Below are 14,964 nucleotides of genomic sequence, written 5' to 3' on the forward strand. Positions count from 1 at the left end.
ATTTCATATTTCCTCTGTAAATGCTAAGTCAAATTTTAATTAAACCTTTAGTTCCAGTAACTTTTTTAACTAGTAGATGCTCGTTTTTGTACTGTATATGTTATATTCCATGCACCATCGTTGATGATTTTGCACCAGTGTTTATAAACATACTAGATAAACAGAGTTCGTTAAACTTAATTTTTTCTCTATGTGAACGTGACACTTATCCTTGGTGTCAATATTTAATCTCAAAAAGTACTTTGTTATAATTACCAGATGACCTTTATAAAAACAATGAGAGTGAAGCTTATAAGTGTCATACATATATAATATGGTTTTGTGTTCTCTTCTTTCCTCCTTGCGACAAACTATCATTATTTTTGTTAATAATAGATTTGTAACTTTTTTATGTGGGTCTATTTCTACAGTACTGTAATTATTGTTGGATCAAAAGATCCAATATATTTCAATCAAAAATTTTCTTGTACGCTTTATATCTGGAGAACTACATATAGTGTAGCCAAACTCCAATTATAACTTGACTCAGTATGATGTGCTTATTCTGTAGAAAATACGAAAACTCGATTTAGGGGCCGTTCAAAAATTTTGCAGCCCCTGATCCAAAAACTAATTATTGGCTAAGATCGCAATATTTTGATTCATTTTTGGATCACTTCTAAAATTCTTGTTTTTAATGTAACTCAATTCATTTTTAATGTAATGATATTCTCCAAATTAATATCAAAGATAACTTTAAATTATTGAAATTTTTTATATACAAATGCATTATTCTTTCTATGAAGGCTCATAATAATAATAGGAATAAATGATAACATTTTATTGGGAATTAGAGGGTGGATTGGAATAAAGTCTGTTTAGGTTCAATGGTGAATTGATTGTATTGATACTTCAGAGAAAGAAGGAGGTTCGGGAGATTCATTGTAATCTCATGAGGGTTTAATCCTTTATTAATTGGTTGCAACGGAGTGCTAGTCAAGAAATCTTTAGTTTCTACAAATTAAGAAAATGAGCTTCGTTTTACGTTCTGAAACTACGGTAAACTTCTAAACTGCACACAGGGTTCTCATATTCTAAATGGAAATTATTGATTTATCAGTTCCTGTTTCTATAGACGGATAGAAGAAAAGATGGCATCTACTCTTGGAATGCTGAATCTACAGGATGTCCATAAATTTTTTACAATTTAAAAAGATACTAAAAATGCTAAAGATGGAGTATGTGATTGAAACTAGTATTATTGTATTTATTAATAATTAAGTTTGTACTAATAGTCAATGTGTGTGTGTCCCAGGTAACATTGTAAAAAGAGAGAGAGAGTGTGTGTGTGTCCACATTTGAAAATGACTACTCACAAAGAAAAGGCACAATGTGTGGCTTGGTTCATTGAAACAAAATCGGACACACTCAGAGAAATTTCAGGACTAAGTATGGAAAACAACCATCACTGTGTCCATTGATTCGCGAATGGCACAAGAAATTCATGGAAAGACTCATTTTTGGATAAAGCAAGGAGTGGACGTAAACTAGTATTACAGGAATTCATCGAATCTTGAATTTTTAATTGAATATGACATAACAACAGGCTGGCCTTCAATAAACTCTTATTTACCAGCATAATGGTGCATAACGACAGTGGGGCGTACATGTTCGTGAGTTTCTGCAGCAAACTCTTCCCGATCGGTGGATTGGACGGGATGATAATCTCGTTCACTAGACATAACGTTCCAAGATTTCTTTCTGTGGGGCTATGTAAAAGACAATGTGTATCGAAGAAAGATATGCAACATTACTGACTTCAAGCAAAGAATCGCTAACGTCATTACCACCATTGATGAGGCTATGCTACAGGAGACATGGCAGGAAATCAAATTTCTCTTTGATATTCTTCATGTAACTAATGGAGACCATATAGAGGTTTATTAAGTAATGAAAATAACTTCAATATATACTGCTACTATGTGACTAATTTGCACATTTTTCTCTCTTCGTGTGTACTTGAAATAAAAATCGTAAAGATAATTTATTTATACCTTTTATATAATAAAATTATTTTTCTTCCTTACTGTTTTTGCTCTACGGAAATACAATATTAAAACCGGATGTTACATATTTCTATAACTTCCAGCTTCAATAAAGCGAAGCGATTAAAACCGGTATTCTCGGTGGGACACTAAATATATATTTAAGAGAAAGTTTCAAGCTCTTTCGTTCCGTTTTTACTCTATGGGAACCAATGTTAAAACTGAAACTGGTAGCAGATCTTTACTACTTCCGGTTTCAATATAGGATTTAGAACTGAGATGAGGCCTTATTCTTCAATTGAAACTGTTCACTCTGTAGGTGGGAAAGGTATAGATACCATAAATACAAACTTATTACAATGTCAGGAATGCTACAGTTTTGAACGTTCCTTTAGTGACATACTACGACATAAACATTAAAACAATTGCATTGTATGTATTGCGCTCCGTATCCCAAATACATGTGTAGCATATTGGTTTAAAAAGTAGTAGCAGTCACCAGTTTGTTTTACTATAACATATTCTTTATTTTAGTACCTTCATCATAGGAACCACTATAAGGCGTTTTTCTGTAACTTTACCATAGGAACAATCATAAGGTTTTTTTCCTATAACTTCAGCATAGGAACCACAATAAGGTTTTGAAATTCTATACAATTGTTTCATTTTGTGTCATTCAGTAAAACTTGAAATTCTTTCTTTCTTTCAGTGGTGGGTTAAGCAACTTACTATATCTATGTGCTCTTCCTCCAACGAAGCAGTCTCAGTTTGGAGAACCAGAGAAAGTCGTACTTCGTCTGTATGGACAAGTGAATGGAGAGGAGGCCTACGAAGGGATGATTACGGAATCCGTTATTTTCACGCTTTTGTCAGAAAGCCAAAGAGGTCCCAGACTTTTCGGCGTATTTTCGGGAGGAAGACTAGAGGAATACTTACACGTACGTAAACAATAGAATGTACTTGTTGCGAAAAATCATAACGCACGTAACTAATAGGAAGATGATGTAAAAATTGCACAATCAAATGAATGTGTGGTAATATTGTAATTATTTATATCTAGGTCATAATAAGAAAAATCTCTAATGACGCACGACTAGGACGTAGAGGAGAACATGTTTTTTACCCACTGCACATCATGAAATATGCTTATAACTAGGGGAATCATAGTACAAGACAAAAATGACGAAGTAAATAAACATTAGCAAATATTTTTACAATAAAGAAATATTCCAATCATGTAGCATGAGAATAAGCTTGATGGTGTGTTTACGAGTTAATGAATATGGGGAATAGCTATTTCTTATAACTTTAAAGTTCTTCTAATGAGTCATGATTATGAAAACGGCTAGCATGATAATGACAAATAATTAACTTAAATGTTAGGAAGATGATAGTTATCAATAAATAGCCAGTTTTAGTGATACCTGAGCATAGACGGCACAACGTTTCATGTAAGTGGGCCTTGGTTGGTCTGATTGGATTTTGGCTCATTTTTTAACCTTCAATTCATAAATTGCGTTCTGTGGCCATTGAGTAATAATGATGGACTATGTTTAGCAGAAGGGGTCCAGAAGCACGTAAGAAACATAAAATTTACAGGAGAAATGGATGATTCAAGTACTTGGACCTAATATAATGTAAGCAAATCTAACCTAAACTAACCTAAGCGAACCTGAACTAACCTAATATTAGTAGAAATAAGCGAAATTCTATGATTTTTTGGAAAATTATGCTGGACCCCTACACTAGCATAATGTAACATAAACTAACCCAAACTCTTCTAAATTGACCTAACCTAACCTAAACTAACCTAATGTGAACAAAAATTATCGAAATTGTAACATTATTTAAAAACAATTGGTGGAGCCCTTCTGCTAAACATTAGCCATAACATTACCTTTATATAAGATACATGTTTTAACTGAAAAGTTTCCACCGGAGTCTGAGAGTAGATCTCTTCATTTCTCGTACTTGAGACTTAGAAACCGATCAGGGTGAAAGTATAATATTTAATCCATATGTCCAGAATCTGGGATTCGTTAATATTCAAGCAATCGTCCACTCTCTTGGAGGATGCTTTTGAAGAAAGAAGAAGAAGAAAAAAAAAAGCATTGATGGGTTGCTCACCAAGCTATATCCTCAGACGATATGCTGAGTCAAATGTCTGCAATCTCCTCACTCATTCACAAAATGGAAGCACAAGTAGAAAACCTTAGAAGCCCTCATTATTCAGAAGATTAATGCGACTTACAATTGCAGTCGTCCTGTTCAGCAGGAAATCAGAAGACCGAGACGCAAGTTTTAAGATAGTAGACTGTCGGAGAAACAAAATCGACAATATATTTTGAAGTTAAAGGGAACTTGTGAGATTCTGAAGTGCCAGTCACTTTCTAGTGAAGACAGTTTTTTAAAAAAATGGAGCAAGAACTTACGATGATTGATTGGAACATCACATAATTGTCTAAAATTCTATACTTTCATAACACCTAATTGAAAAAGTCGAGCAATTGTAAGTAGTAGTAGTTCATAATGACAATGAATCACATCATAAATTTTTTTATGTAAAACTCTAAATGCAAAAGTAGAAGTTAAGCTGAGTAATGAGAGGACAGAGGAAATTTTTCGCTGTGATGAAAGAAATTTGAAAGAAGATAAATTAATACAGTTTTCAGAAGTCGATATTTCTTAAAAAAGAAACCAGAGCATAGGACTAGTGCAGTGGAAAGGAGCAAATAGTGATTAAAAAAAGAAAAAAATTGATCTTCACGAAAGATTTCAAATATTAGTTTTTTTTAGGGTTCCCAATGGATCAGATTGCTTGAGTTTAGTAAGTGATAGAGTGAATACACCCACATGTTAACAAAAACATGTTTTGCGATAACTTTGTAGAAATTGCTCGAGTTTTATTAAATTTTGCGCACGCTTTCTTTGAGGCTCTGAATAGATTATTTTGGTTGCAGTTGAAATAGTCGAATCTACAGACGGAACAACCCATCCTCCCCCTTTTGTGCTTGTTTGCAGTAAACCGTAAACCACAAGAAGATTAATTCTTTTAATTTTTAGAGGTTTTAAAAAAAGTAAATTTTATTTAGAAGCACAATAGAGAGGGAACCTCTGTTCCATGGAGGTATCACCACTGATATATAATATGATCGATATAAGAAAGACATTTTGGGAGTAATGGCTCATATTTTTGTTTCCTATTTCTTTCAGGCCCGTCCTTTGAAGACTAAGGAGCTATGTGATTCGACGCTAAGCAGTTTAATCGCTGAAAAGATTGCACAGATTCACTTAATGAATGTTCCAATAAGTAAGGAGCCTCACAGATTGTGGTCTGCGATGGGAAGGTAAAAAATAAGTCTCTCATTATTTATTTATTATTGTACAGTTGGTCTTGAACACATTGTTATTAAATTTGATTTAGTAACAAAATGAAGAGACTATATGGAACAAGGTGTCTACCCAACCATGAACAAGCCGCGGATTTCGTAAACGGTGAAAAAAAAAATTGCAATAAACCGTGAATTTCGTTGTCAAACCTTGCTATCTAGATAATGTTCAAATTAATAAAAACTTATAAGAATAAAAGTCGTTCTGAGTCGCAAGACTGTTTTAAAACTATTTCAAATTTAAAAACTAGAGGAGGAGGACAGGGCGCGCGCTTTGGCGGTTTTTATTGTCGTTGTGTGCAGTCAGTAAAAGTTATTTTTCTAACCTTCCCGACCGTGAAATTGAAGCATTTTGGACCGTAAAAACCGTGAAAAGGCTGAGAATTCGATTATTTAGTTTGAGTGGGAATCTTTTTGAAGAGAGTGTATTGAAGAAATATAATAGTACAATAATTAATTTATATAATAAGTTTTATATGATAATTTTATTAGTCTTAACAACCGTATAACTTCTAAAATATTATTATATTATTTCAAGAGCTTAAATCTCATTTTAGTTAATTACTCTTCATTAGATTTCAGAAGGAAATGTAGTTTTGCAATTCATCGAAATTATACTGTTTTCATATTGGCAATAGTAATCAATTTGGTTAGGATGGAATCAATCTTATATTTAGCATGTATTTCTGAATGCAATCCATGTATTTAGCATTATTAGGACACTTTGCATATAACAATTTATGTATGGTTTCATGAAAAATAAAACTAAATTTTTAGTTTAACGTCCAATTGTCCATAGTTAACGTACGTAAGCTGTAACAAAATCAAGTTGATAATTATGGAAGACTTAGTGGAATGCGAATGTATCAGGAAGCCCCAGAAAAACCATGAATCAAGTATAATTAAATAAGAAATATCCTGGAGCAGATATCGATTCAAACCAGAAGTTACTAGTAATAAAAATTATTAATGTTGGTTTAAAAAATATCAAGTTTTAAGTCCGTATAGAAATGGAATATTGAAAAACCGAGTAAAGATGCGAATACCTTGAATTGATTTCAAGCAACGAAGGACAAAAGGGCACCATTACCAGATAGAAGAATTGAATAAATGAAAAAGAGAATCTTAATTTAGATACCTAGAAGCCGTGACAAAACCTGAAATAGTGGACATAATTGAGAAAAGAACACACATTACAAAGTAATGAGGTAGACAAGAAATTCGGAACTTAGTGCGTAGAGAGGGGAAAAAAAGCAAACGAAACAGGAACAGACAATGAACTCAAAGAAGTGCAAGAAATTTAGGAATTACATGAAGGTAAGAAAGTTGTATAATGAGATAATAATAAGAAAGCAGTCGGACGTTATTAACGATAGGAGTGGAAGAATACTTGAATATGATAAAATAATGCATCATTTGAAGAAATAATAAAGAAACTTAGGAAACAACTTAAAAAACAAATTAGTGGAAACAGTGTAATACAAACTAGAGCAATACGGTAACTTTGTTGAATCAAAAACTCCTGTCCATGGTCATTTAACGAAGATCAGAAAGAGAAATAAAGCAGAATATATCGAAAGATCAATTAGGATTCAAAAGAGAAAGAGGAACACATTAAATGCATTGCTAAGTCTTATTGACTATTGAGCAATTTAGTCTAATTAACAAAGATGGTTTACTAACTTATATATACTATATAAAGATGAACTACTTTATATGAGTGGTTCTTAATTTTTGACTTTCGAGATTTTTGTGAGCCTCATCCCATAAAATGGTTCCATATTAGACCAAAGAAGAATGTGAGATAATTTAGATCAATTGAATAATCTTAAATGGTTCGTCAAGCGACCTCAAGTTATGAATGCATTTACAGTAGGCAAAGGTCTTTAATAGACTCTTGTAAATTGTGAACGGTTAGTGGGTGTGAGACCATATTTTGGTTAGGGACTGTGGAGGTGTACTACTGTATAGTATTATCGTTTATCTTAAAGTCCGCTATCTTGGATTCAGATATGGATTTTTTTTTTTTTTTTTTGAATTGAAGGGGCCACATGATATATAGTTTTGGGGTGGCTTTTTACAACAATAAACATATGACTTCATCTCCAACTTGTCTCTAATTATTTAATAGTAATATCTGTTTATTAAATTACATTTTCTTTAAAAATTTGCACAAGTGGTAAACAAAAGCAAGCTAGAATATAACTATGTATGGTAATAACTATAAAATGATTAGAGATTGGAAATAACGTCATGTAAATTTATGGTATATTGCTACCTCAAAATGATAAATACTACACGACCTCCTTCCTACTTAAAAAGAAAAAAAAAAAGAAAAAGGATCCAAGATGGTGGACGGTGGACGCCATGATGGTACAATAAGGAGATCTTCATTGCCCCTATCGGAGAAATGGCCTCACTCCCTCTAACCATTTCCAAATTACAGGATCTGTTGTAGATCTTTGCCTCATATTATATACTGTAAATGCATTCTAAACTTGAGGCCTCTTGAGGAACCATTTAATATTATTCTCATGGGTTACTTTAATCTGGTACGGATCATTTTAGAGAATGATAGTCGAGAAATCTCGGAAGTGGGAATGAACCACTTTCAGTGGAGCTGATCTTCTGCTAAGGGCATTGAAACTCTTAAAGAGCTTCCAGATAGAAAGGTATTAACAAAGGAACAATTATAGGAAAGGAAGGGGCAGCGACAATAGAAAAGACACGAGGTAAGAATATTGTAGTCTTTCGGAAGAGACAATAATAGTCCAGGATTGAACCCTTCATCAAATTTATTATAAAAATAGTTCTCTATAAATAGCTTAGAAAATCTCTTTGTAAATGAGTGTTTTTCAATTCTTTCTTAAATGAGAAGGTTAATTTAGGTGTGTACGGAACCCTTTTCGTCCAATGCAGCTCAAGGATTTGTTGTTAAGGAATCTTCTTAGTCCGAAGCTACTAAGAGACGGTGAGTGGAAAAACTCTTTCTCCCAACGCAGTTCCAGAGGTGGTTTGTAGCGAGGAATCTCCTTCCTCAAATGTGTTCCGGAGATATGGTGGTAGTAGGATACTCCCTTATCCCATGCGACTTCAGGAGTAGGGTTGAGGTTAATTGATCAGTGGTAACTGGTAATTTGGACGTCTCCTGATCCTCTTTTATAAGCGGCTCCTGGATAGTTCCTCCCTCTCGGGTTCTGTCGTGCAGACTTCGTGTCTTCCTGTTTATTTAATGTGTTGTCTGCTGGAATTGGCTGATTACAAACAATTGCACGTGTTTTATAAACGTAACATGTGCTCAATGAACTAGTACACACTAAAAGGTGGGGATCCTTACAATATGAACTTTTCACCACTAGTGTCTATCAGCCTCAGTCTATTCAATGTCTTTATAGCCTAGATCTTTTTTGTTTGTTTGTTTGTTTGTTTGTTTTACGATGAGAAATGTTACAACTCATTTAAGTTTCTGAACAAAGATAATAGCCTAGGCCTTTGGAAAAAGATGTTGAATAAACACTTAGGTTGAAGTTTTTCAGTCCTCTTATGAAACAGATGACTCGTTTCAGTCTAATTGTGAAAGTTGTTAGGTTTACAAGCCGGCTGACTTTCATTTAGGATTTATGTGAAAAATTTGAGTGAAAAAACTTAGTCTGCTATTTTGAGATCAAAATGTACTAGTACTGACATTCTGCAGTTTTATGGAAAACATAGTTTCGTTCATTTTAGAAATACCATTTCTTGAACATAAATGTAAGTTGTATTAAACAAGGATGAAGTTCACTGCATTTTCTTGTGATGACAGAACACTGAAATAAGACTGACAGTATCAATGCTTTTAATGTAAGAATCCCATGATCAGCTATTAGTATCGTGAATGAAATAGTAAATCAGTAAGAGTACTATCTTCTTATTTATCAAATAACTAGTACTACACACAAAGAAGAAAATACATTTTGAAATGTTTTATCTTTTAATAACACTTAAGTTTTGCGTAAGTAGTTGACCTTTAAAAGTGCGAGTGAATACTTGCACATAAACCCAGTTGATAACGATGAATGAATCAATTGAACAAAAGCAGTGAGCATGATATATCACTAAGAACAATAGCAGAAAAATAGAAGATTTATATACTTCTCATAGATATAAATGATAAACAAAGAGAAGACTGTGACGAAAGCGACATCTTTTGGACAGCCTAAAATTCCCAAGATTTTTTTTGGTATGTGTGTCGGGGGGGGGGGAGGGTTATAGAATAATATTTCATTCGGAAAGATGTAGTACACACAATGTTGTAAGGTTTTTCAAAACCATTCATTTTATATAAATAACACTGCTTTTTCAAGAAATACAGACAAATTATGCTTAAAATTTAAATTTCCTGAGTATTTTCTTTCCAAAAACGATAGGCCGAAGTAATGGATCCTCCCTTTAGCTACTCTACTGAATTTCGTATGTGTTAATGAAAAGAGACTCGAACTGCTTTTATTTAAACATCACGTTCATTTGAATACTTCTGTTACCATATTTTATTGGTATTGACGAAGTATATCCTTTAAATTAAATGCAATATTAAATTTCTTTATTTTCTGTTCTAATATTTTAAACAGACTGTGAAAATAAAAATGTGATTGTATATAACAGAGATATAATTATTTATGACTAAATAGTTAACATTCATCTTTTCGTGACAGAGACCTTAGTTCATTTTTACAATTGGTTGGTTGGCTGGTATAGGATCCCTTTTCAGCACCAAGACTACATGAGACGTGGTCTTACCATTCAAATTTCAAGGCTTTCTGACCAGGAATCGAACCCGTGATCCCGTGCACGAAAGACGCGCGTGTTAGAAACTACGCCAGTGGGAAGGGCTCAATCTTACAGGGAGCCTGCATGTGGCTAGGATTCCATAGAAAACTATATCTTCGTATGTCAAAGTCTGAAATGGAACGTTAGAACACATGTAAAACATCCTATGTGGAGAACAACTGTAGATCAAGCGTTAATGCGCATTGATATATGTTTTGAAATATCACATATAGAAAATGTCTATTTCATCATACAGGATTTCTTTTGACTAAAATTTTCCATTTTCAATACAAATATATTGCTTGTGCTAGTAGCCATATAATAATCCAATATGATTCATTCAAGTTGATATTCTAGTTTTCTCACTTAACATTTTTACGAACATCTAGACAGAGATTGGTACACTAAGAAATAACTAAAAATGCATACGTGTATTCTTTATATCTTACATATACGATAATATGCTGTGCATTTACAATAAGTAAGCGTTCTCATATCAATTGAATTACAAAAAGTATAAACAAGGATCAGATTTATTGTGATCTCGCATCCTCCTAAAAAAAAATTCTTGGAGGTGTCTCTGACTATTTACGGAAAGCCAGATGAAAGTGAAAGGGGATTAAACATTTTGTAACATAACTTGAAAACTTGAGCCTAATTTTTTCTTCAATGTTGTTTTATACAAAACTCTAAGGTTTTCTCTATAAATAGTTGAAGCTTTCTGTAAAGGGGCTGACTTTGCAAAAATGCTGCTATGTGTATAATTTATATGAACAAAACAACGAAATAATTTTTCGATCATGATAAGAAGACACCAGGATAGCAGAAAGTAGATCAGCGCAATAAGATTTATAGATAAGAAATGATGTGCAAAAGAAAGTAGCTAATTTAAGCGAGGAATCGAAGAAACAATAAATAAAACAGAAATAAAAACTTTAATGTTCATGAAGAATGAGAGAGAGAGAGAGAGAGAGAGAGAGAGAGAGAGAGAGAGAGAGAGAGAGAAAGAGAGAAAGAGAGAAAGAGAAAGAGAAACACCCTCAGAGACGAGAAAACTAAAGAAAGTATTTAACACAATGTTAACACAATATTATGTGAAAAAAGTATGAAGAAGACGTTACAAATTCAGTAAAAGCAAAGCATGTATTCTGCAAGAATGACAGATCATAGAAGAATGTTTCGATAGCAGTAAGAAAAATATTAAGAGCTTTTTACAAATTGTAGGTCTGTATGAATTAGAAACAATTGACATTTTGAAAAATAAAAAAGAGGAAATAGGAGACATTGATGGAGGTATGATGTTGGGGAAGCATGCTGATCCTATCATGGACAGAATGAAATTGTAATAGAAACGTATTAAAAGAAGCAAATAAAACCCAACTCATTGATTACAATATAGACAAGAAGAAATAACATGATAGGCTATTCAACTTTCATTTAGAATTATCTTACTGCTAGATCGAAAGTTGAAGAGATAACCAGACGTTGAAGATCAAGAACAAAATACCTGAAAGATATTACGAAAGGGTTATCATATCAACATGCCAATTTACACTAAATAGGGAGAAAGCTTAGTCTTTCCCTACTGTATATCAATCCGTCGGTTGAGGAAGATTACAAAAGAAATGATCTCGGTGAATAAAACTATTCAAGCAATTGCACAGATTTATTTTATCTAAATCTAATGAAAGTTCGTCATCAATATAACACTTGTATACTTGAAATCTTCCTAATACGAAATATTATTATTTAAGACAATGTAGAAGTTTTTTAGAGTTTTTCGTATTGTAATTGTTTATCGCTTGGTCGTTCATGATTAGATTTCTAACATTCATAAAAGTCGATCTAAATTCTTGTAATGTGATTGAAAAGAAATTCTTCTGTATGATATGTGTAAGTTTCTAAATGAAATAATCCTATTTCCACTTCTTTCCTACTTCCAAAACTGTCAGTTCATTATTCAATCTTTACAGATTTTGTAGGATTATTTCTTAAATTATATTGTTGACAGTATATAATAATTTCAGCAATGTTTTGTGTAACTTTTATGGATATTTATTATCTACAGGTGGCTGGCTAGTCTACGTGAATTTTTGAGTCGAGATAATATACCTGAACAATCTCAGCAAATGGTAGAAAAGATTAAAAGGCACAATCTTCAAAAGGAACTAACTTGGCTAGAGTAAGTTATATTTACTTTATTATTCGTATTGAAAGTTAGCGATTACCAATTTGATATTCAAATTGCAAGTCTTTCAAAACTTAGAAAGCCCATGGAATTTAAAGTAATCTTAATCCAATGCCGATTTGAATTGCAACACGATAGCAATAAAATTGTAATAAAAATAAGATTGACACTTAACGCAGTAGTATTTTGTAGTAGGTAGCAGGCTTATTAAGTTGTGGATTCAGTCTTTGATCTCAAGACGTATGCTATTTGTAATTAAATGATGTGACTAATGGTGCTATTATCAGAAACAGAGAAACCAAAAATGGGATGAATGTAATGATACATCAAATTAATATTATTCAAATATTAGTCTTGTTAATGAAAATTTTAATAATTTAAATTTTCTTATAAAAATGATGGGTTTACATCAGGAAAGGAAATAATAATAATAATAGCAATGGAATTGGTCCTAGTGAGACCAAGATTGAGGTATATTATGTTCACATTTTTGAAATTTGGTTTCTTCATCTTGAATTTTTGTGCCCCCCTTTCCTATATTTTTATTTAGTGGCTGTAAGTGTCTAAAATATTATTTTCCATGGGATAAATCTTTCTACTGTTCAGATTTCCTTCTCGAATAATATGTGAAAATCCGGGACGGTGGGGACAAAACAACCTCCCTTCGTCCAATTACGGAACTTGAATTTTAAAAGTTTTTAGCAATTGACTTTAGCTAGCAATTGTTTTGATATAGTTGACAAATGACTGACTGTCCACATCTTCACTATTAGATGTAAAAGGGTAACACTCAAGTTTAGAACGAAACAGATGTACAAGTTCCGAGCAGTATCCGTAAAGGTTTGAGAGCATTAAATAACAAAGTACATACAAATCAGCATATGTATCTCAAGAATAATACATGGAAACCTGTATCTCTTAATAAAATTAATTTCACACCAGTAAGACCTTGTTTGAATACATTATTACTGTGGATATTTTTATCCTCTTTCTTTGTCCACAGTGAAATGAGTTGACGCTTAATCTTTGAAGGGTTAATACTAGTCTTTCAAAAATGTAGGCAAAAAGTGATCATTGACAAAATACAACACGTTAGCAAGATCTCATTTACTATGCTATAGATTTCAGTCGAGTCGATTCTTATTCTGTTGTAACTACATTGAAATGGAACCAGAAACTTAATTGGAAATTTCTCTCCAATCAGTTTTGTTTCAAGATGGTGGTCCCTTGCCATTTTTCTTCATGGCTAGATGATTAATCTGATATTTACCGTAAATGTTAAAACTCCACCCTTAGGATATGTACCGATAAGAGATAAATAATGGTGAATTTTAACATGAATTAATAAAAAAGTCAACTCTGACAACGTAGTCTGTCAATTTCTACAACAGAAAACAACTATTTATGAATGATAGTTTGAACAATTGTAGAAAATGTGTTTAATAAGGTTATCGGCCTATAGTAGTACGGATTTTTTTGTCGTTGTTCTTATAAACTGGTATCACACGTACACGTTTCCATTTAAATCGGTACCCAGTTCCTAATGAGGCATTATACACACATATATATATATATATATATATATATATATATATATATATATATATATATATATATATATATATATATATATATATATATATATATATATATATATATATATTGATAAAACGAGAGCTATTTCTTTAAATAATACTTTAATGATACAATCATAAAAGCTGTCAGATCCTAATTGGCTAAAGTTTACCTATTACTTCAGCAACATATTTTCAAGTATTATTTTATATTGTTGCTGCTCAGATTACTAACTATAACATAATCTACGTATTAACTTCTTAAAAATTTATTTCATATAATTTTAATATAAAACTTCAGTAATTTGGGTCTTACTCCTGTAACAGTTTTAGCTTTGAACAAAATTATATTTGATACATTTTTGTCTTGGGACTTTTCAAAATTATTCCAAAAGTACAATTTGTTGATGTAAATACTATTTTGTAGCTCGTCAAAGTAACATTTCTTAAGTTTATTGTACATTCTGTTAATATTTTTTCCTTAAATACTATTTTAAGCTAAATATAGACGCAAACTCTAACATCATCTCAGCTTTTGTCTTTAGATGAGAATGCTTAGTCTTTTTCAGATCCATTACGCCTACAGAATCAAAATCTCCAAGAAGCAATATTTTTCCAATTTTTCTCAATTAGTAACCTATTCAGCCAATCACAATAATTTTTAAATTCTATCGGTTGCAAGTTAGGTGGGAGATGATGTAAACCTACTAATATTGGAGGATTATTTGGTATATATAATTTTACAATAATCACATCTAAGCTCGGAAACGGCACCTGTACTACGTCATACATTACACCTTTATTTACCAACATAATACAACCTCTCCTGTATTTTCATTTGTCAGTTGAAGGTTTCTATCTTTACGTATAACGTTATATTGCTCATAAGTTGTTCAAGATAAATTTTGTCATGTTTAAACCAACTCTCAGATATGCACATTAAATCATAATAATTTCAATTAACTTCGTCAATAAAATCTAGC

General features: G+C 32.2%; 1 protein-coding gene across 2 annotated transcripts in view; it reads left to right on the forward strand.

The window, feature by feature from the left end:
* LOC145662682 (choline/ethanolamine kinase-like) overlaps nt 1–14,964 on the forward strand; it is an 83,520-nt gene that overhangs the window by 47,431 nt on the left and 21,125 nt on the right. For both annotated transcript variants that reach the window (XM_081728507.1, XM_081728506.1), the window contains exons 2-4: nt 2,734–2,962; nt 5,238–5,371; nt 12,288–12,401. In XM_081728507.1, the coding sequence (XP_081584633.1) occupies nt 2,734–2,962; nt 5,238–5,371; nt 12,288–12,401 (477 nt within the window). The remainder of the gene's footprint in view (nt 1–2,733; nt 2,963–5,237; nt 5,372–12,287; nt 12,402–14,964) is intronic.

Source organism: Thermobia domestica, chromosome 10, assembly GCF_964235325.1.
Source record: "Thermobia domestica chromosome 10, izTheDome1.hap1.1, whole genome shotgun sequence".
Taxonomy (NCBI): domain Eukaryota; kingdom Metazoa; phylum Arthropoda; class Insecta; order Zygentoma; family Lepismatidae; genus Thermobia; species Thermobia domestica.